The sequence below is a fragment of the Phascolarctos cinereus genome, unplaced genomic scaffold (genome assembly GCF_003287225.1).
Source record: "Phascolarctos cinereus isolate Bilbo 61053 unplaced genomic scaffold, phaCin_HiC Scaffold_4;HRSCAF=312, whole genome shotgun sequence".
NCBI lineage: Eukaryota > Metazoa > Chordata > Mammalia > Diprotodontia > Phascolarctidae > Phascolarctos > Phascolarctos cinereus.
The window spans coordinates 203,610,653-203,632,669 of NW_027555847.1; the positions used below are offsets into that span (position 1 = coordinate 203,610,653).

Consider the following 22,017-nt stretch of genomic DNA (forward strand, 5'->3'; position numbering starts at 1 on the left):
CCTCCCTTACTTCCCCTGCTCCTTGAGAAAGTAAGCAATTTGATATAGGTTATACATGTTCGATCATGGAAAACATTTTACCGTCCATATCAGTCATGTTGTGAAAAACACAGACCCAAAGAGAGAAAAAAATGAAAAAAAAATACAGAAAGCAAAAAATAGTATGCTTTGCTCTGCTTTCAGACTCCATCAGTTCTTCCTCTAGAAGTGGATAGAATTTTTCATCATGAATCCTTCGGAACTGTCTTGGATCATTGTATTACTAAGAATAGCAAAGTCATTTACAGTTGATCATTGTATTGTACAATATTGCTGTTACTGTGTACAATGTTCTCCTGGCTCTGCTCACTTCACTTTGCATCAGTTCATATAAGTCTTCCAAGATTTTTCTGAAACCCACCAGCTCATCATTTCTTATTTCACAGTAATATTCCATTACAACCATATACCACAACTTATTCAGCCATTCCCCAACTGATGGGCATCCCCACAATTTCCAATTCTTTGCCACTACAAAAAGACCCATTATATTTTTGTACAAATAGGCCCTCTCCCTTTTTTAAAATCTCTTTGAGTTATAGACCTAGTAGTGGTATTGCTAGATCAAAGGGCATGCACTGTCTTATAGCCCTTTGGGCATTGCTCCAAACTATTCTCCAGAATGGTTGGATGGGTTCACCACTCCACCAGCAGTGCATTAGTGTCCCAATTTTCCCACATCCCCTCCAACATTTATTTTTTTCTGTCATATTAGCCAATCTGATAGGTATGAAGTGGTACCTCAGAGTTGTTTTAATTTGCTTTAAGGACCTTTTAATTGCTAAATCCATGGTCTTTCCTCATACCTCATCAATTTTTCTGCAGCACTTCACCATGATGACCACTTCTTTTCTGGTGATACTTCCAATTCCCTTGAATTCTATGGTCACAGATCTGGTTCAGACTGCTTCTTGATCTTCTCCCTCCTAAATCCCCAATTTAGGGTAGTCTAAAGTAGTGGAAAGAACACTGGCTTTGAAATCAGAGGACCCAGTTTCAAATCCTACCTCTGCTGTTTCAGTTTCCTCATCTGTAAAAAGAGGGCTTGGGATTATTAGATGACCTCTGGGATCCCATTCTGCTCTAAATGATATTCTCTCTGTGGAATTCCTAAGTGGGTGACAAAAGTGAAGGGCATACCAGAAGTCTTTTTTTTTAACATTTATTTTTAAAAATTTTGAGTTCTAAATTCTCTTCCTTCAGCCCCTGCCCCACCTAAGGCAACAACGTGATGTCAATTATACATGTAAAGTCATGCGTTAATATATTTCTATATTATTCCTGTTGTGAAAAAAGAGTGGAAAAAAATAGCTTCAATCTGCATTTAGACTCCATCAGTTCTCTCTATGGAGCTGGATAGCACTTTTCATCATGAGTCCTTCAGAATTCTTAGATCATTGCATAGATTGGCTAGTTTTATACAGCTGATCATCATTACATTACTTTTGTAACTGCGTACAATGCTCTTCTGGTTCTGCTCACTTCACATTAGTTTGCATTAGTCTTCTCAGGTTTTTCTGTAACCACCTGTTCATTTCTTATAACACAATAATATTCCACCATGATTTTATGCCACAATTTGTTCAGCCATTCCCCAAATCCCCTCAGCTTCCAAATTCTTTGCCACCACAAAAAGAGCTGCTATAAATATTTTTGTACATATAGGTCATTTTCCTTTTTCTTCGATCTCTGGGATACAGACCTAGTAGTGGTACTGTTGGGCCAAAGGCACATTAGTGGTCTTGGGTTATGGCCCCTTCCCTACTGGAAATATATTTTAGCGATAGCAAAAGACATAACTGGTGGGAACCCTTAGAGTGTAAGGATAAGCTTCTAAAGCCCAATTTAAAGCCAATACTTCTCTCCCCCATGACAATACTTAGAAGAGGGGGAGAATGAGAAAGAAGCAAAGCAACAAAAATGAAACTTAAAACCTCAATTGACCTGTAATTTCCTTGATTTGTGTACCTTTCCAATTTTGTGCAGAGCAAAATGATTTTTCATTCTGTATAATTGTTCATATCTTTCAGTAAATTCTTTATAGAAAATCTAACATAATGGAACCCTTCCTCTGGTTCTTTGAACATTTTGTGGCTACTAGTACTGGTGCAGCATATGGGATGGCAATTAGGCCTAGTTCTTGATACACATTTGACTTATATTGCTACATTTCTATAATTAAAATTTTCCTATGTCTTTTTAAAAATAAACACACTGCCTGAGTATATTTTGGCTTTTTAAAAAATTAAGTATTTATCTTGAACACTGCCATAACTAATGAACTGTTTGTTGTTCTCTTTGGTTGATGCTTTTTTCCCTTTCACAGTCATTTCCTAACTCTTTGTAGGTTGAACCGTCCTTTGTGACAAAGAAAAACAAGCAAAAAACCAGATGAGACAGAGATGCTCTCTAAAATGTACAAGATTATGTTCTAGTTGTCCCCACTTCTCTGCTTCAGGTAGGAAAGTATGCTGCATTATCTGTTCTCTGGAATCTTCACTGGCTTTTCAGTTATTCAGAGTTCAGTATCTTTTTAATGACTTGTTTTCATTTATATTGTTAATATAGTTATTATGAATATTGTTCTTTTGCTTCTGTTTATTTTTACTTTGAATTGTGTTGTACAAATTTGCCCTACTTTTTACAAATTCCTCATATTTGTCATTTTTACATAATAATAATAATAATAATAAATATTCCATTTCATTCATATACCCCTGCTTTACCTGCCACTTTACCCCTCAAAAAAAGAGTGGTCACTTTATTTCCAGGTTGTTGTTTTTTTTAATCACAAAGAATGCTGCTAGGAATATTTTGGCTTATACCAAAACTTCATTTTGTCTTTGACCAACCTGTGGAGGTATATGCCTCTATGATTTAAAAAAAAAGTGCAACAATTATATAGACCAGGTGGGAAAGTTAGTTTATTTCAGAGCATTTACACATAACAGTGAGCATAACTCATATTACAATTAGTTGATTTACATTTAAATTGTTTTTTGTAGATGTTTTGCACCAGACAAGTCAATAATAACAAACAAAAAACCCCAGCATATTTTAAATTTCATTAGATGTTAACATTACTGATGATCTCCTTAAAAATATAACTATTTAAAAATCCGAAATATCAGCAAAGACTTTCATTAATACCAAGTTTTTAAAAACCCTCAATTTCAATTAGTTTGCTTGTAGTATCTGGAATAAAGCTATAAAGATATCCAATTTGACTTCTGATCCATAAGATCAAATATGATTTTATGTACCTAATCCTAACAAAGAGAATTTCTCTGGCCTATACTTAGTGACAAATGAAAATTCAGCCAGCTGGTTTGGTAGATCCAATATTTCTCTATTAGGAATATGTAAGAAACAATAGTACCCTATGGTTCCATTTAACTAAGCTAGAACCATATTAAGATTTAATTATCAAGTTATATGGACATAAAAGTCAAATTTTCACTATGACAAATGTTTCTTTATGTTACAGATAGGCAAAACAAAGTAAACAGTAGTATTTTAAACAATGAAGTTTTTACTCTTTAAGGCCAAATGGTTTACATATGGAAAAAGAACTCCATTCCCATCACAGTCTGGAGTTCATCTGAGTCATCAACCTTTCCAACTTGATTGCTAGAGCCATATTACCTTTAATCTTCAACTTCCCTGATAAGAATGCCCTTGTTGGCTTTAGTTTTCCTAAAACAGGAAAAAACAAAAAAATTAAGTGGAAAAAATGCACATTATTTCACTTGCACATATACTTACTACAGCTATGATATTTGTTACTGAAATAATCTAGTAGAGTTCTATAACTTTCTCTTTAGAGGCAGGTGCAGAGATGTTAATCTTTTTATTAATGTTTTTTATAACATCACAGTGGGAAAATTCCCTACTCCTAGGACCGGAAGTTAACTAAGAATGATATAAAAGATAAAAGCTAAGTGGAAATAAAAACTAGAGGGGAAAAGATCTATTCTGCATTTAAATAATCAAAACCTGAACACTAAGTAAGCACATTTAAAGTCACTGAAATAAACGGTGATAAATAAGACATCACTTTTGTAGTTTATTTCAAAATATATGTCACATATTTTAGTTTTAAACTTTAAATGAGATCAAATGAAGGTACTATTAATAAAAAAAAAAGTAATGCTATTTTGAGGGAATCACTCTATATGGTCTGTGCATGATGCTATATTTTTAATCTATTTACCTACCCATCCATCCATCAATTTAACAAGCATTTAAAAATAAATACCTACTGTGAGCCAGACAATTTACTAGGTGGTAGGGATACAAGAACAAAATAGTTTTTATATTCAAAGGGCTTAGACACTTTTTTTGGGGGGGGGAAGGTTTGTTGGAGGGAAGAAAATTGCATTAACAGTAAATATAAAATATATAGATATAGACAGATACAAAGCAATTTCCAGGAGAAGGGCTCAGTGAATTATTAGGGGAACAGTGGTGGGCTTCCTTCTGGAATGCTGCTTGAGTTTAGAAAGAAGCCTGGAGTTGTATGGAGGAGAGATGAAGAAAAAGTGCATTCCAGGTCTGGGAGGCAGTGGTCTGGGCAAAAGGCATAAAGACAGCAGATGGGGTATTGTGAAAAGGGAATCTCAAGCAGATTACTTTGACTAGAATGGAGAGTATGTAAAGGAGAGCAATGTTCAGTAAACCTAAAAAGGAGTCAACCACAAGCTAGATTTTTGAAGGGCTATAAAAGCCACAAAGAGGAGTCTATATTTTATTCTATAGACAAGAGGAAGCCACTGGAGCTTTTTGAGCTGTGACATATTCCTATATGTAAAGAATACAAGCACTATATGAAGGGAATTACTGTTTAAATACCACCACCAAAATACCAACTATATTTCACAAATACAGACACAAAGATGTTCTTCTTCCATCTCAACTTCTATTGCAGATCTGGACACAAGAAACAAAATAGTAGCTAGCCATACTAAATTGTAATGTGCAAACTATCTAATTTGAACATAAAGAATGAAATTAGTAATGATTTTAACTACAATTATCAGAGACAAAGGAAACTGATGTACTAAACAACTGTAGTGTCAGATTTTTTTTCCCTGTACTAAGGTCAGGAGGACCTATTTTTGTTAATCAAAACTTCATCACTGAAATCTTACTTTTCTCAAAAGCTTACTTATATTAATGTTTTGGGTTTTGCAACTACATGTTAAGCACTATTTTTCATGTATCCTGCAAAACAATAAAAATTTTAAGGATCTGACTTAAGAAATACGATTAAGAAATATACTGAATTTGTAAATCAGAAGATTTATTATAAAAGGAATTTTGCCTTTTATATAAAGACTTACAGGATTCCTTTAAATCAGAGGTTCTTAATTTGAGGTCTGTTAACTTGTTTTTTAAAAAATATTTTGATAAGTGTATTTCAATATAATTGGTTTCATTTGTAATCATTTTATTTTACATATTTAAAAACATTCTTCTGAGAAAGGGTCTATAGGCTTCACCAGACTTGCTGAAGGGATCTATGGCCCCTCCCCCTGAAAAGGTTAAGAACACCTCTTTAAATAACATGTAGTACATTCAAATTTTGGATTAAAGAGCAGAGTTCAAGTACAGGCTCTCTCTCCTACTAAATATGGGACTGTGCGCAAGTTTAAAAAAAATGGAGGTAATTTTTACAGTACAATTCAGAGGGTTATTGTGAGGGAAATGCTTTGTAAACTGCAAAGTGCTAGATCAGGGGGTCATAACCTTTTCGGCAGTTGGACCCCATTCTCAGAATAATGCTTTTAAATCAATAAAATAGATAGGACTACAAAAGAAGGCAATTACATTGAAATACAGTTATCAAAATAATTTAAAAATAATTTCATAGATCCCAGGTTAAGAACCCCTATATGAGGTATTATTAACTATTTCACAGTGGACATAGAGGAACTAAAGCTAGGTGGTTCGTTGGATAGAGCAGTGGGTCTAGGGTCAGGAGGACCTGAGCTCAAATCCGGCCTCAGGTACTTTCTAGCTGAGTGACCCTTGGGCAAATCACTTAACTTCTGCTTGCTTTAATCAACTGGGGAAAGAAGTGGCAATCCACTCTGTAACTTTGTTAAGAAAACCCCATGGACAGTCTTAGGCATGCTATGATCCATGAGGTCATGAAGAGTCAGAGATGACTGAACAACAACAAATAGGGGAAATAGAGGTAAGAAGGCAATTTGGAAGACTATGCCTTTGCAATCAAAAATTAAACATCTACAGAAATAAAGATAATCTAACTCTAAAGTTATAACACATTTTCAATGGGAAAATGAATCAATGCATACATACTTGCTTTTAAGGAATATATCTAGTGTATAAAATAAGCTGATTTTAAAAATAATTCAATGTACTATAAGTATACAGTAATAATATTTACTGTATCTATCCAAATTTCTATTCAATTAAAAAGTTTAAGGTTGTCTCCAAAAGTAACATTTTATCTTAGATGTTTCTGCTAATTAAAAATTTACCAAAATTTGTCTTTAAAGGACTTTTTAAATAAAATAGCATTTATGAGGTCATCTTACTTTATCTTGCAATGCCCTCTATTGACCAAAAGAGGCAATTCTACCTGATTGGAGTATTTGGTCATTTTCATTACAGAACACTGATTAAATGCCTACCAAATTATTTACCAAGCAATTATCAGATGTCTACTATGTGCAAAGGCATTGTGCTAGGCAAAGAAGACAAACACGGTCCATGCCTTCAAGGAGCTTAATTTTTCCAGGGGAGGAAACAACCGATACATAGATGTCAATACAAAATAAATGTTAAGTAACCAGGATACAGAATGTAGTAATAGGTAATGTTTTCTTACCTCAAAATCAATCCTATAACCACATAAATAAAAGGAAGGAGAGATGTAAAGGGGGAGAAAGAGGGAATGGGAAAAAAGAGAAGGAATCTTAATTCTATGGCAAAATCCTTAATTTGGCTATAAACTGTGTTAATATTGTGCTGTATTCAATGGCCCTTGTCAGTCTAAGGGAGCACATTTATAAGAGATATAAAAATAAAAATGGGCCCCCCATTAAAAATTTATAAAAATGATCATATTTACAAGTAAGGGCACATACTAAAGGAGTGTCCTGATCTCTCTTGATTAGAAGTAGTCAAGAAATTTATATTTTCAATATCTACAAGTTACTTAAAAATGACATATTGATAAGATTTTAACTGACTTGCAAAAATTCATAATCAAGGGCATGTCAAAAAAAATCACAGAAATTTTACAACTTTAGGAAAATTAAAGCTTCTAAAAAGATAAGGAAAATCACATACATTGGACCAAATATGTTTATAGGTTATAGCTGAAAAAAGAATCCTTATCTGATCAAATCAGAAATTTGTAGCTTTTGTCTAAAACCAAAACATATAGAGAAGAGATATTATGTGACCTTTAAATTATAAAGATGCAAACAGAATAAAGCTAAAGTTTCTAGGTATAATAAGTAATATTATAGAATTTATCTACTCCTAAAACCAACCTTTCTCCTAACTTCTCTATTGCTGTCAAGAATACCACTCTCAGGGGCAGCTGGGTGGCGCAGTGGATACAGCACTGGCCTTGAAGTCAGGAGGACCTAAGTTCAAATCTGGCCTCAGACCAAACGCTTGTGTGTGACCCTGGGCAAGTCACTTAACCCCAATTGCCTTAAAAAAAAAAAGAATACCGCTCTCTAGTCACTCAGGTTCCAACATCGGGGTTATCCTTGACTTTTCATTCTCACTCACCTCTCATATTTAATCAGTTGCTAGGTCTTGTTCTCTACTACCCCCTCCCTAAAGATCTCTCACCACCATCTTTACCTCTCCATTTACATCATCACAACCACCTTAGTTCAAGTCGTTATTACCTTTTAATCCTAATTGGTTTCTTTGCCTCAAGTCTCTCCTTTCCTCTCTCCAATCCATCCTCCAAAAGCCTAGGTCATCTGACTATGCTGTTTCTCTGCCTCAGAAAGTTTCAGTGGCTCCCTATTGCCTCTAGAACAAATTTTATCGTCTCTCATGATCCAGCCAAAACTGGCCACATTTATTGTTCCTTGTAGACGACAATCCATTCCCTATCTCTGCATTTTTGCACAAGTGCTCTCCCTTCCTCATTTCCACCTCTTCGCATCCTTAGGTTCCTTCAAACCTCAGCTCAAATGTTACTTCCCACAAGAAGTCTTTCCTGACTCACTCAATTGAGAGTGATACCTCCGATTCTCAAAATTACTTTGAACTTATTTTGTATATATATTCTATTTAGTTATCTGTGTACATGTTTACTGATGGTAGAATTTAAGCTCCTTGAGGACAGGGGGTTTCACTTTTGTCCTCAGCACCTAGAGCTATTTGCTGAACTAAAATAAACGGAACTGGACCTGTCAATTATAGTATTATTTTAATTAGCGTCTGAAGTTGCCTGAGCTCTAATTGTGGAAGTCCTCCATACAACCTGGAGACTCTTGCTGTTACATAAACACATGGCTTTAGTGTACAGGACATAACTTACTTTTTCTGGTACACCTCTAAAATGGATCCTAGATTAAATCACCTCCTAAGGGACTTTTCTGTTGGTCCCAGATATAAATGGGTGGACTAGCAGAAGCAGCTCAGGAGTTTCAAAGAAAGACTGGAATTGTGGTGTTCTTTATCACGGAAGCAGCCATATCTGAATGTTCCCTCCAAAATTCCTATTTCTCCATAAACAGTCCTGGGCTTAAGCTCAACATTTTTGTTGATCACGTTGCTATTGAAAACAGATAATTTCCTTCTGGCTACCAGTAATGAATCAAGTGTAAGAATTCTTTTTAAGACTATAGGTCTTTGTCTCCAGTGCTCTGTTCCCCTGAATAACTGCTTGCTAGTAACACAAAAAAAAAAGTTGATTTCCAACTCACTCTTGTGTTACCCAGGTAGAGTTCAGTACTGTGAGGAAAATGGCTATGGCAGTGGCAGCAGTAAGTATAGGAACAGGGAAATGTAGGGATAATTTGGCAACTAATCTGCAATGTAAGGAGTTGCTCAAGATTCATGGAAACTCTAGATTTAAAAAGTTTGTATCTTTGATTACTAAGGAAGAGAGTAAGCATACACTTTAAAATAAGATTATATTCATACTAGCTTAAAACACACACACATATACACATATACAACACATGAGATGGACTTATTTGGGAACTCACCCAAAAACATTTTCACAAAATCACTAGTGGTCATGGTCAATACCACATCTACTGGTTCACTAGGCTGTCCAGACCCAGCACTCCCACCATTGTTTTTAAGATCAAGGTACCAAGTTCCACCATCTTCACCTATGTACGATATAAAGTCATAAAAATTGTCTTTATCAAACTTGACAATGGACTAAAAAGAGATACAGGAGTTTAATATTTTAGAATATAGCTGCACAAATTGACTTTTTATTAACACTACTTATCAACAACATAACATCCTATTTAGAAGACTAAAAGTTACTTCTTTTTCTGTCCCCCAAAACTGGCTTCTGCCTTATAATTCAGTAGTTTACTTTGTATTCCCCAATTCTTAGAGGCAAAAACCAAAACAACCTTGCCAGGAAATAGTTGGTTAAAGCAGTAAGTCTTCCTTTGAAAAATGAAGATATGTCAAGTGGGGTTTAAAAGTACCAGGCAATCCAACCATAACTAATTATCAAGGATATTACTAATGTTCTTGACTTTCTTCCACTTAAAATAGATGTTCAATAAATATTTGCTAAATTGAATTAAAAGCAAAAGTTAATAGAATTTATCCTTACCAGAGAGTTCAAATAGATAAATTGCCTGAGTAGCTTTCACAATATCTTCACTGAGAGCTGTCTTAAGAATTTTAAATGTTTCTTCAACTGCTCCAGCAGCTAATTTTGGTTGTTGTAGATACTGTTTCAAATCTTTTGCTGTTGGAGCTGCATCTGTTGGAAAGGTGGCATTTTTTGCACTTGAAAACTCAGCAACATAAGGCCAAACATTAAGCACTAGTTAAACAGATACCTATCAAACACTGTATAATATGATGCAAACCTAGGTTTACAATTTTACCAAAGCCTGTGACCTAAAGTGCATTACTTAGCCCATCTAATGGACACTAGAAGATTAATAAAATGATAACATCTAATAACTTTACATACCCCCAGATTGTTCCATTTGAAGACACCAGTCACTCAGAGAATGATTAGAAATAGTTCTGAGATGCTTTTGTTTAATAGGTTCCCTATGATATCACCACCACCTATCAACTGGAGGAAACAACAAAATGCTTAAATTCAGTTTAGTAATTCAACTCAACATTTACTAAGTGCCCAATTATGTTCTGGGAGATGCAAAGTTGAGATAAGATATAGCTCCCCCACCCACTCCCACCCCACACTGAGAGGCAGCAGGACATAGTGGATAGAGGGCTGGCCTTGGAGTCTGGAAGAACTAGGTTCAAGTCCTGCCTCTGATATACACTAGTTGTGTGACTTAACCTCTCAGTTGGCCCAAGGCAACTCTCTAAGACTAAAAAGTTACAGAAGAGTTACCCATCAGTATCAGTGGAGGGTTTCCATGCTGGGAGTTCCTTACAGTGATGCAATGAATCCCAGGTCTCGACCAAATAGAAAAATAAAATTTACCCACTGGCAGAAAAACAGACTTGGCCTTCCAAAACAAACAAGAGAGTAATACCTGCTTTTGCAAAGGGGGCTTCCTTTGACGTGTTGCAGGAGAAGGGAAAGGAGGAAGGAAAGCTCTAAAATCAACACAGTCTCGAATGTGTGAATACCGAATACTTCAGTGAATAATAATTACATTTATAGCTGATATTTACAAAGTGCTTTAAGGTTTATGAAGCACTTATACTATCTCATTTGATCCATACAACAATCCTGTGAGGTAACTGCTATGAAAATCCTCATTTTACAGATGAGGAAAGTGAGGCTCAGAGAAGTTAAGTCATAGGGTCACAGATTTAGAGCTGAAAGGGACCTTAATGAGCACCTAGTCCAACCCCCTCCATGTTACAGATGAGGACCTGGGGCCCAGAGAGGTCCAGTGCCTTGCCCAAGATCACAAAGTCGGCAAGTGTCTGAGGCAGGATTTGAACCCGGCAGGTCTTGCTGACTCCAAGTCCTGCTCTCTATCCACTGCACCACACTGCCTCTCAATTGTGTGAACACTGGATACCCTACAATTCTGATGGCAAAAGCACTCATTACCTGAACGTTTACCTGGAAACTGGTTACTTGAAAGAACTTTCTCCTTCTGAATACCAGATGTCCAAGTTCTAACTAGGGAAGAAATCAGGAAAAACTAGTATACTGGAAACTTGTTATAACTCTTCACTGGAGAGAACTTAGCAGGGGGGATGGGGTCCCTCTAGGATCTATTTAGGTTTCTTTTTAAAATAAGTTACAATTAAACCTCATTATCAGCATACTTTACCTAACCTGTCCCATGGTATTGACCCTGAGAACAGTGTTATAACAACGCTCCAACATACTCTGATGTTAACCAATTCTTCTCCAAAATAAAGCAACATTTAAAGAGTCAATAATAGAAAGAAAAACAAAAGCTAATTGTGATGCTATAAAGAGCACTGTGTTTGTACCTCCCTTATGTACTTATAATGTGCATTTTCTATTGTGGTTATTTTCATACCTGTCATATCCTCCTACTAGACTGCAAGCTCCAAGAGGCAGGGACCTTATCTTATCTCAACTTTGCATCTCTCCCAGAGCCTAGCACAGTGCTCAGCACACAGTAGGCATTTAATAAATGTTGAGTTGAATTGAACTGAATTTTCCAATAATTTTTTTAAATGGCTGCAAGGATAATATTAAGGGTCTCTGGCTTTTTTCTGTCTGCAGCCGGTAGGAGGAAAATAAAACCCTTCTTTGTCTGGGAGACTGGGGGTGGGATTTAAAGGATCCTAATTATTTATCCTATACTTTAACTTATCAAGAGCTTTCACAGCGAAGCAGGTATCACTTTTTGAGGGCAATTATTTTATTTTAGACTACATATATATGTGTGTGTGTACATATATGCATATATATATACATACATATGTATATATATATGTGTATATCTATATATCTATATATCTATATCTATAGAGATATAGATATATCTCTATATATATTCCTATCATTACAAACCTATAGAAAATAAAATCATCACCTTACCTTGTTTTTCCACTTCCTTGGTAACCATTTCAGGGTATTCATCCACAAAGAAATCTGGTAATAAAGGGTGGCCTAAAAAAGGTAATCCAAAAACAAATAGGTAAATAAATGAAAAGAATTCCACAAAAATTGACGATATTGATCTTATGTCCCATTCCTAGAGAGGTTTATTCTTGGCTAGTGGACATGACTAGAAAATACAATGATAAACTAATTCCCCAATAAGATGCTAATAACAAATATTGCTTAATGCATTATTTTTTCCTAGAAGTGCCCTGAATTTAGCACAGCCCAGCATAGATTAGGTGCTTAATAAATGCCTGTTGATTGACCAACCAATTGCTAAATAACTTAATAGAGAATGTCTCAATGACCACAAAGTCTTAAAATCCAATTGACTGAACACCTGAGCACCTGATATATAAGCCACAGTGCCTCCTATATCTATTATTTTATTTTCTTATTTTTATTAATTTATTTTGATTTATCAACAATCACTTCCACATGCTTTTGAGTTGAAAATTTTTCTCCCCCTTCCTCCCCACCACCCTCCCCAAGATGGCCCACAATCTGATACAGGCTACACATTTACATTCCTATTAAACATATTTTCACATTAGTGAAGTTGTAAGAAAAAATTAAAACCAATAGGAGGAACCATCAGAAAGAGGAAACAAAACTCAACAGAAGAGAAAAAAAATATAGCAATTCAACTTCCATAGTTTTTTGGATGCAGATAGCATTTTCCATCACGAGGCCTCTGGAGATGTCTTAGATCCTTGTATTGCTGAATAGGGTTAAGTTTATCAATATTAGTCATTGCATAAAGTGGTTGTTATTGTGTACAACGTTCTCTTGGTTCTGCTCACTTCACTGAGCATCAGACCATGCAAGTCTTTCCAGGTTTTTCTGAAATCAGCCTGTTCATCATTTCTTATAGCTCAATAGTATTCCATCACATTCATATACCACAACTTGCTCAGCCATTCCCCAATTGATGGGCATCCTCTCAATTTCCAATTCTTTGCTACCACAAAAGGAACTGCCATGAATATTTTTGTACATGTGGGTCCTTTCCCCATTTGTATGATTTCTTTGGGATATGGCCCTAGAAGTGCTATTGCTGAGTGCCTCCTATATCTAAAAGAGCTAAGGGGTAGAATTCTTAAACAAGGCATGAGAATGGGGGATACAGATTAAGGCAGAGAGGTCTTCACAGGGATATGCAAATCACATGAGGTAGCAGACCATCATTCTGACTGCCACAACAATCTTGTCCTTCCCCAACAATATAGTACATATGAAAGACATTTTCAGAAAGGTTTCACAGCCCTAAAAGGTTTGGAAAAAGCAGATTTTCCAATGTAAGATTACTAAACAAAGTCTCCATTTTAAAAATCTGAGACCAATGTAAAAAACTAGCCTTTATTTTTTATTTTGGATAATTTGAATTGTGATGTTTAGGTTGGAGAAGGGACAAATGAGGAGGGGCTTGATAGCTGTCTTCCAGTATTTGAAGGGATATTATGTGGAAGAATTGGATTTGTTCTATTTGGACCCAGAGGGTTGACCTGAGACAATACATGGAAGCTGCGAAGGAGCAAATTTAAACTTGTCAGAAATAAACCTTTCTAACAACCAGAGTCATTAAATAAATGAAATGGGCTATCTTGGAAGATGGTGGGTTCCTTTTCAATGGAGGTCTTCAAACAGAGGTTGGATAATTATTCTTTTGAGCATATGGTGGGCTAGATAATTACCAAGGCCTCTTCCAACTCTAAAATTCCAGGCTGATTCTAGTAATATAATCTGACTTTTAAAGGACTACAGATAGTATTCCCATCAACTTTTTAAAAAACATAAACTTTACCTGGTTTAACTGCATAGACATCAAAATTTTTAATTCCTTCTTCCTTTAATAGATTTTCATCGATAATAAAATTGCCAGTGAAACTTTTTGGTTTACTGAAGATGGAATATGCAGCATCGGCAACGATGTCAGCTTTTCTGCATTGGCTTTCAACACCAGCTCCTCCCATCATATCCATAGCAGCAGTATGTATGGCTGCAAGGCAGAAAAATAACACACAAAGCACACAAAATCAAGCCACACAAACAGAATGTAAGAGCTGGCCCATGCTCCCTCTCTGATTTGTAAATTCCAGTAAAAAAAAAAAAGACAAAATTGTGTAATACAGTGATGGTTGATGGTACATGTAATTTCATATTTTTGTATTTTACTATTTGCTAACATCAAGGAAGGATATATGCTTTAACTTTAATAATTTGGAGCCAGAATAGTAATAAACTATACTTCTTTGAAAACATTTTACAAATAAGACTTTGCACTACTTCAGATGTGGCCTTTCTCCATACTAAACACCCATCCTTCTTCCTTCTCACCTTCAGTATCTAATCCTGATCTCCATCCTAAATAAAACCCAAAGGGTTTTTTCAGTACCATTTTAAAAATTAACTTGAGATATTACCTAAAAGGGTTGATTGAAAAGGACACTTTAATATGTATGTTCAGAATTCCATTCTGAATATGAAAGATGGAGTAGAAGAGAACAGGACTGTCACTGAAAACAGAAGAGACTGCTCTCAAATTTTGCTTTTACAGTAATTATTCAATTAGTATTGTACAAGATACAAAAATAACAACTAACATTTATAATATGCTTTAAGGTTTGCAAATGCTATACATTGTGCTGAATCCTCACAACATCCCTGAAGGAGATGGTATAAGTACTATACCCATTTTTTTAAAAAAAATACTCATTTTTATAGAAAAGGAATTAAGGTTAGAAAGATTAAGGACATAAGGGTACTTTCTGCCAAGATGGCTGCCTGAACAGGAGGCAGGCAGGTCTCCCAGCTCACACAAACTTACTTCAGCAAAACTCTGAAGTTCACAACAGACTAAAAGTGATCAAGAAATACAATGATAAGCTATGGTGACACCTTCTATACCAGAATGACACAAAAGTCACCCAAAAGCAAAAGGAAAGAAAGGCTCCTCCAACACACAGAGTACTAGTGCAACCAGTGACAATGTATGCGTAGCTTGTGAGGTTTTGGTGTAGAAGGCAGCAAGAGTGGAAGTTTCTCCCAGGGAGGAGCAGTTGGCAAGTTGGCAATGTGATGCCTCAACACTTAGCTTGGGAAAATCCAGGCCCGGGGAATCTGAGGTCCCTAACACACTCTCCTGAGATGCTACAGAAGTTCTTTAAGTTCTAATACTTTGAACCTCAAAGAGGGAGGGAAGGAAGGCAACCTGGGGAAGTAGAGGTCAGAGGATCCAGGACAAGCTTAGCAAGACTGACCATCACATCCAAAAGCTCAGTGCAGGGGCAGAGCCCCAATTCAGTAACTAAAGCTGAAGAGATGAGTAAACCAAAGAAAAATAACCACTACCAAAATTACCGCAACTCTAACTGCAAAGGAACTGCAAGCAAAGACTCAGAGAAAAAAAAAAGGAATTTCCATAAGGACTGCATGAATACATAAATGGAATGAATGAAGAGATTAAAAAATGAAATAAAAATTCTCAAAGAATGAACCAGAAGAGGAATCAGTGGCTTAGAAGAGAAAGTGGTAAAACTTACCAAATAAATGGAATCCTTGAAGCCAGAATAAACCAAAAAGAAATCAATTAATTGATTCCATGAGAATTATTAAAACAAAAGCAAAAGATTGGAAAGAAAAAAAAAGAACAAAATGTAAGACATTTGATGTAAAAAACTGACCTAAAAAAACAGGACAAAGAGATAACTTAAGAATCTTTGAACTCCCTGAAAACCACATACATTTTTTAAAAGACCTGGATGCTCTATTTCAAGAAATCACAAATGAAAACTGCCCAGATCTACAACAACACTTCATTTTATTGCCATTTTATTGAGCTAGGCAGATATTGTGTTTTTTGCAAATTGAAAGATTATGGCAACCCTGAATCAAGCAAGTCTATTGGTGCTATTTTTCCAACAGCACGTGCTCACATCATGTCCTTGTGTCATATTTTGGTAATTCTTGCAATATTTAAAACTTTTTCCTTATTATCATATCTGTTATATCAATCTGTGATCAGTGATCTTTGATGTTACTATTCTAATTGTTTTGGGGCACCACAAATTGTGTCCATATAAGACAGCGAGCTTATAGAAAAATGCCATCTGTTCAGACTGCTCCACCGACGTGCTGTTCCCTTATCTTTCTCCCACTTCTCAGGCCTTTCTATTCCTTGAGACACAACAATGTTAAAGAATATTACATAAACTTAGCTGATAAAGCAGCAGCAGAGTTTGGGAGGACTGACTCCAATTTTGGAAGACGCTCTACTGTGGGTAAAATGCTATCAAACAGCATTGCAAGCTACAGAGAAATCTTTGGTGAAAGGAAGAGTCAATCAATGCAGAAAACTTCATTGTTGCTTATTTGAAGAAACAGCCACAGCTACTACAGCCTTCAGCAACTACCACCCTCATCCAGTAGCCATCAACATCAAGGCAAAAAGCCAACAAAAAGATAACATGATGGTTAGCATTTGTTTTTAGCAATAAAGTATTTTTAAATTAAGGTATATATTTTTAAAGACATAATACTATTGCACATTTAATATACTACAGTATAATGTAAACATAACGTTTATATGCACTGGGAAAGCAAAAAATTTGTGTGACCTGCTTTATTGTGATATTGTCTTTGTTGAGGTAGTCTGGAACTGAACCCTCAATATGTCTGAGGTGTGCCTGTATTAGAACCAAAATGAAGAGATAGAAGGAATCTACTGATAACCTCCCAAAAGGAAAAGTCCCAGAAATGTCAAAGCCAGAACATTCAAGTCAAACTAAAAACATTACATTCAGAAAGAAACAGTTCAAGTACCAATACTTAGTCAAGATCACACAAGATATGGTAACTTCTTCTAAAAACCAGAAAAGATCTTGGAATGTAATATTCTAAAAGGCAAAAGAGATATGTTAACAAGCAAGAATAACCATGCTAAGCTGAGTATAATCCTTCAGAGGAAAAAAGACCTTTATTGGAAAAGAGCATTTTCAAGTATTTCTGATAAACCAGAACTGAGTGAGAACTTTGACATATAAATACCAGAGGCAAGAAAAACCTAGGAAGGTAAATTTATCTGAGCCAACTAGAGGGAGCTATATGATGATATAGGCAGGAAAGAAACAAATGTCTCTTCAGAGCCTTATTTTCTTTAAAGGGTATTGATAGAGTTAGTAATAAGAGAGAAGTCCTGGGGTAGATTAGTTCTGTTCTAAGGGTTTTATGAAATGAAAAGAGAAGTGAAGGTGTAAAAGAAAGAAATAGACTAGTATAGAGAGAAGGAAGAAGGGGGTAAAATTTTCTATTTTTCATAACTGGAGTATTTGAGAGGAATATGGAAACATAGAGAAAGGGGTGAATGAACAGGCATCAGATGAATGTCACTTATTTGAAACTGATAAAGGGTAGTCACACACACACACACACACACACACACACACACGTACGCACAATCTGATGCAGAAATAAGCATGGGGAAAAGGGGTTAAGAGGGCATCTATACCAAACATTTAAAGACCAACTAATTCCAATATTAAATAAATTATTTAGAATAAGAGTCAAAGAAGTGGTCCTACCAAACTCCTTTTATAAGACAAATATGTTGTTGATACCTAAACCAGGAGGAGTAAAAATAGAGAAAGAAAATTATGGGGCAGCTAGGTGACACAGTGGACAGGGCACTGGCCCTGGAGTCAGGAGGACCTGAGTTCAAATCCTGCCTCAGACACTTGCTGTGTGACCTTAGGCAAGTCACTTAACCCCAACTGCCTCACCAAAAAAAAAAGAAAAAAAAAGAAAAAGAAAATCCAGCAGACTCAATTAAAAAGTTAGTTGAAGCAATTAATAATTTTAGCAAAGTAGCAGGATATAAAATAAACATACATAAATCATCAGCACTCCTATTTCACCAACAAAACCTTGTAAGAAGAGGTAGTAAGAAATACTCCATTTAATATAACTGTAGACATTACCTGGCATTACAGCACCAAAACAAACCCAGGAACTATATAAACAAAATTATAAAAAATTTTTATACAAATAAAATCAGATTTAAATAATTAGAGAAATATTAATAGTTCATGTGCAGGCAGGGCCAATATGATAAAAATGACAATTTTACCTAGACTAATCTATCTATTCAATGTCATCTCAATTAAATTGCCAAAAAATTATTTTATTGGGTTAGAAAAAACAATAACAAGATTCCTTTGGAAGAACAAAAGGTTAAGAATATCAAAGGAACTAATATAAAAAAACAAAAAGGGAGGTCGTTTAGCAGTACCAGATTTCAAACTATATTATAAGGCAGTAATTATCAAAACTATCTGGTACTAGAGCTAAGAGAAAGATCAGTGGAAAAGAGTAGACATACAATAAACAGCAGCAAATGATTATATTTATAAGTGTAAAAACTTAAGTTTTAGGGATATGAATTCATTATTTGGTAAAAATTGTTGGAAAAGCTGAAAAGCAGTCTGGCAGAAATTGGGCATAGAGGCAGCTAGGTGGCTCAGTGGATAGAGCACTGGCCCTGAAGTCAGGAGGACCTGAGTTCAAATCTGGCCTCACACCAAACATCTGACACTAGCTGTGTGACCCTGAGCAAGTCACTTAACCCCAATTATCTAAAAAAAAAAGAAAAAAAAGAAATTGGCCATAGACCATTTAAACCATTTACCAACATAATGTCAAAATGGATACGTGACCTAAATATCAAATATAAAGAAAATTAGAAGAACATGGAACATATTACCCATCAGACTGGTGGACAGGATAACAATTTATGAATAAATAACAGATAGAGAGCACTATGAGGTGTAGAATGGATAATTTCGATTACATTAAATTAAAAAGGTTTTGTACAAATAAAACCAATGTAGATCAGAAGGAAAGCAGAAAACTGGTAAAAAAAACTTTATAGATCGTTTTTCAGATAAATGTCTCATATTTAAAATATATAAAGAACTTTGTCAAATCTACATAAGAAAACAAGTCATTCCCTAATTGATAAATGTCAAAGCATATGAACAGGCAAGTTTTCTGATAGAGAAATCAAAACAATTTATAATCATATGAAAAAAATACTCTAAATCATTAATGATTAGAGAAATGCAAATTAAAACAACTTTGAGATATCATTTTACACCTATCAGATTGGTTAAAGAAGAGGAAAGCGACAAATGTTGGAAGGGATGTGGAAAAAGTGGCACACTAATTCATTGTTGGTGGAACGGCAAACTAATCCAACCATTTTGTAGAGCAAGCTAGAATTATGCCCAAAGCGTTATTAAACTGTCTGTACCCTTTGACCTAGGTCTGTTTTCCAAGATGATTAGAGAAAAAGGAAAAGAATCCGTATGTTCTAAAATATTTATAGCAGCTCTCTTTGTGGTGGCAAAGAACTGGAAATTGCAGGGATGCCCATCAATTGGGGAATGGCTAAACAAATTGTGGAATATAATCACGATGGAATATTACTGTGCTACAAGAAATGATGAGCTCATTGATTTTAGAAAACCATGGAAAGACTTGTATAAAATAATGAAGACTAAAAGGACCAGAACCAAAGAATGTTGTATACAGTAAAGCCATATTGTTTTAAGAACTCTGAGTACCCAAGTCATTTTAAGTATTACAAATACTCAAATCAACTACAAAGGACCTATGAAGGAAGATGGTACCTGTTACCAGAGAAAGAACTGATAAATAGATGGTTTTTTATACACACACACACACACACACACACACATTTGCTTCTAATAATAACTATCTCTAGGGTGGGGTAGGGAAGAAAGGAAAAAAATGTAAAAAGTACACAGTGGAAAATAAAAAAAATTTCATAGGAAGCAAAGAAAGCAGAGCAGCTTTAAAAATGATGTGTAGTACTCATACAGTTTTTCAAAAAAAGTAAACAGTGTGAAATGTAAATTCATGGCTCTATAGAAAATCTTCTTTATATGTCGTGCTAAGTACATGAAAATGGTCTTTTTTTTTTCTTTATGTATTTAAGTTCAAATTGAATTTTTAAAAAACAGGGAATATAATACCAGGGAAGGAACAGTCATAAATGAAACAAACTTTCTGATCCTGAAGACATTAAAATGGGAGGAGGGTGAGGAGAAAGAAAAGAACTGGAATCTAAGAATGGTACTTCAGATTGCCTTTTAAACTACTGGGGAATAGCTGAACAAATTGTGGTATGTGAATGTAATGGAATATTATCGAACTACAAGAAATTATGAAAAAGATCATTTCAGAAAATCCTAGGTAGTATAAGCAGAACCAGAAGAACAATTTATACAAGGACAACAATGTGGTAAAGAAAAACTATTTTGAAAGACTCAACTAAGAACTTTGACCAAAGTAAAGACCAACAATATCTCTAGCAATCCAATAATCTATCACATTACCCACCTCTTGACAGGGAAATGATTAATATGAGGTTCAAAGACATACACTTTTGGACATGGTCGCTGCATGGATTAATTTATTTTATTATAATTATTTGTTACAAAGGTTGATATTTTTCCTTTCTTTCTCATAGTAGGGGTTAGCAATAATGGTGGCAAAAAAAGGCCAATGTCACATTAAAAAATTTCTACAGAAAAGAAGGTAATCCATAAAATTTACTATAGTTCATTTTTAAAAAGCAATTAGTGTGAAATGGAAGATCACGGCTTCATAGAATCCTCTTTTTGTGGTTTACAATATATATAGAAATGTTTGCTTGTTTTTTAATTTTGTTTTTTAAATTCAGACTAAGAAAAAGAAATGCAGAAGATGACTGCAATAAAAGTACATTAAAACCAAAAATCTTTTTAAACCAAAATATTTGAAGTTCACTAATTCATCATCACCCCTTAATAAAGTACAGCAAAATTATCCTATAAATGCTTTATTATATTCTGTCTTGACGGAGATTTCTTAAAATGGCTCCAAAAAAGAAAGGTATTGTCAAGTTAAAATTTTTTAAATGTTATTTGGAAAAGACACATTTCACAAAGAAGACACTTGTATGTAACCAAGATCAAATAAGGAGCTGTGAGAGAAGCAGCCTTCAACAAAAGATTCTGCAGCATAGCTAAGCAAACAAGTTAAACTAGTTACAGAATTAGTTCTCAAAAGCACACATCAACAACTGTGTGCTTACTGATGATTTGTGGAGTAGAAAATAAGAATTTGTGATAAAACTAATGAACTTTAGCGGTCATCAACTTAAAACTTGAGACTTTTTAAAGAATAACTAGAGAAATGAGTTCAGATAGCTCTTTGGTCATCTCTGTTACAGCTTACAGATCTGGACTCAATATGTCCTTTGTCAATCTAAAGGAAGGCTTGACTTTATTTCTGTGGATAAATCACAACAGTGAATCAATGAAGTAGGTGCCAATAGGAACAAATAAAAAAATTCAGTCTTAAAAAATGATAACATTTTAGCCTGAGTCATACAACCTTTGCAGTCCTTGCTTACAGGTTGTTATACATCCTACTGGATCTCCTCTTGGGGCACCATGTGGTGATCCTTTAGGGGACATTCAAGGCCTAAAGAAATATAGTCTCAAAGATCTTAAATTGGTTTAGTCTTCATACTTTCAGAACTCTCAGAGCCCCTAATGTGGTTCCTATTTCCTAAACTCACTTTTGTGGATACTTGCTCACATCTTCAGATCTAAGGCAGGCAACTCTTTCAACAACGA

The 22,017-nt window shown here is 35.0% G+C and overlaps 1 protein-coding gene across 1 annotated transcript in view; it reads right to left on the reverse strand.

The window, feature by feature from the left end:
• Window positions 1-2,936: 2,936 nt before the first annotated feature.
• HSDL2 (hydroxysteroid dehydrogenase like 2) overlaps window positions 2,937-22,017 on the reverse strand; it is a 40,358-nt gene continuing 21,277 nt past the window's right edge. The window contains exons 7-11 of the mRNA XM_020972452.2: window positions 14,121-14,315; window positions 12,251-12,322; window positions 9,845-9,997; window positions 9,252-9,380; window positions 2,937-3,735 (exon numbers count right to left, since the gene is read on the reverse strand). Of these exons, the coding sequence (XP_020828111.1) occupies window positions 3,623-3,735; window positions 9,252-9,380; window positions 9,845-9,997; window positions 12,251-12,322; window positions 14,121-14,315 (662 nt within the window). The 3' untranslated portion in view covers window positions 2,937-3,622. The remainder of the gene's footprint in view (window positions 3,736-9,251; window positions 9,381-9,844; window positions 9,998-12,250; window positions 12,323-14,120; window positions 14,316-22,017) is intronic.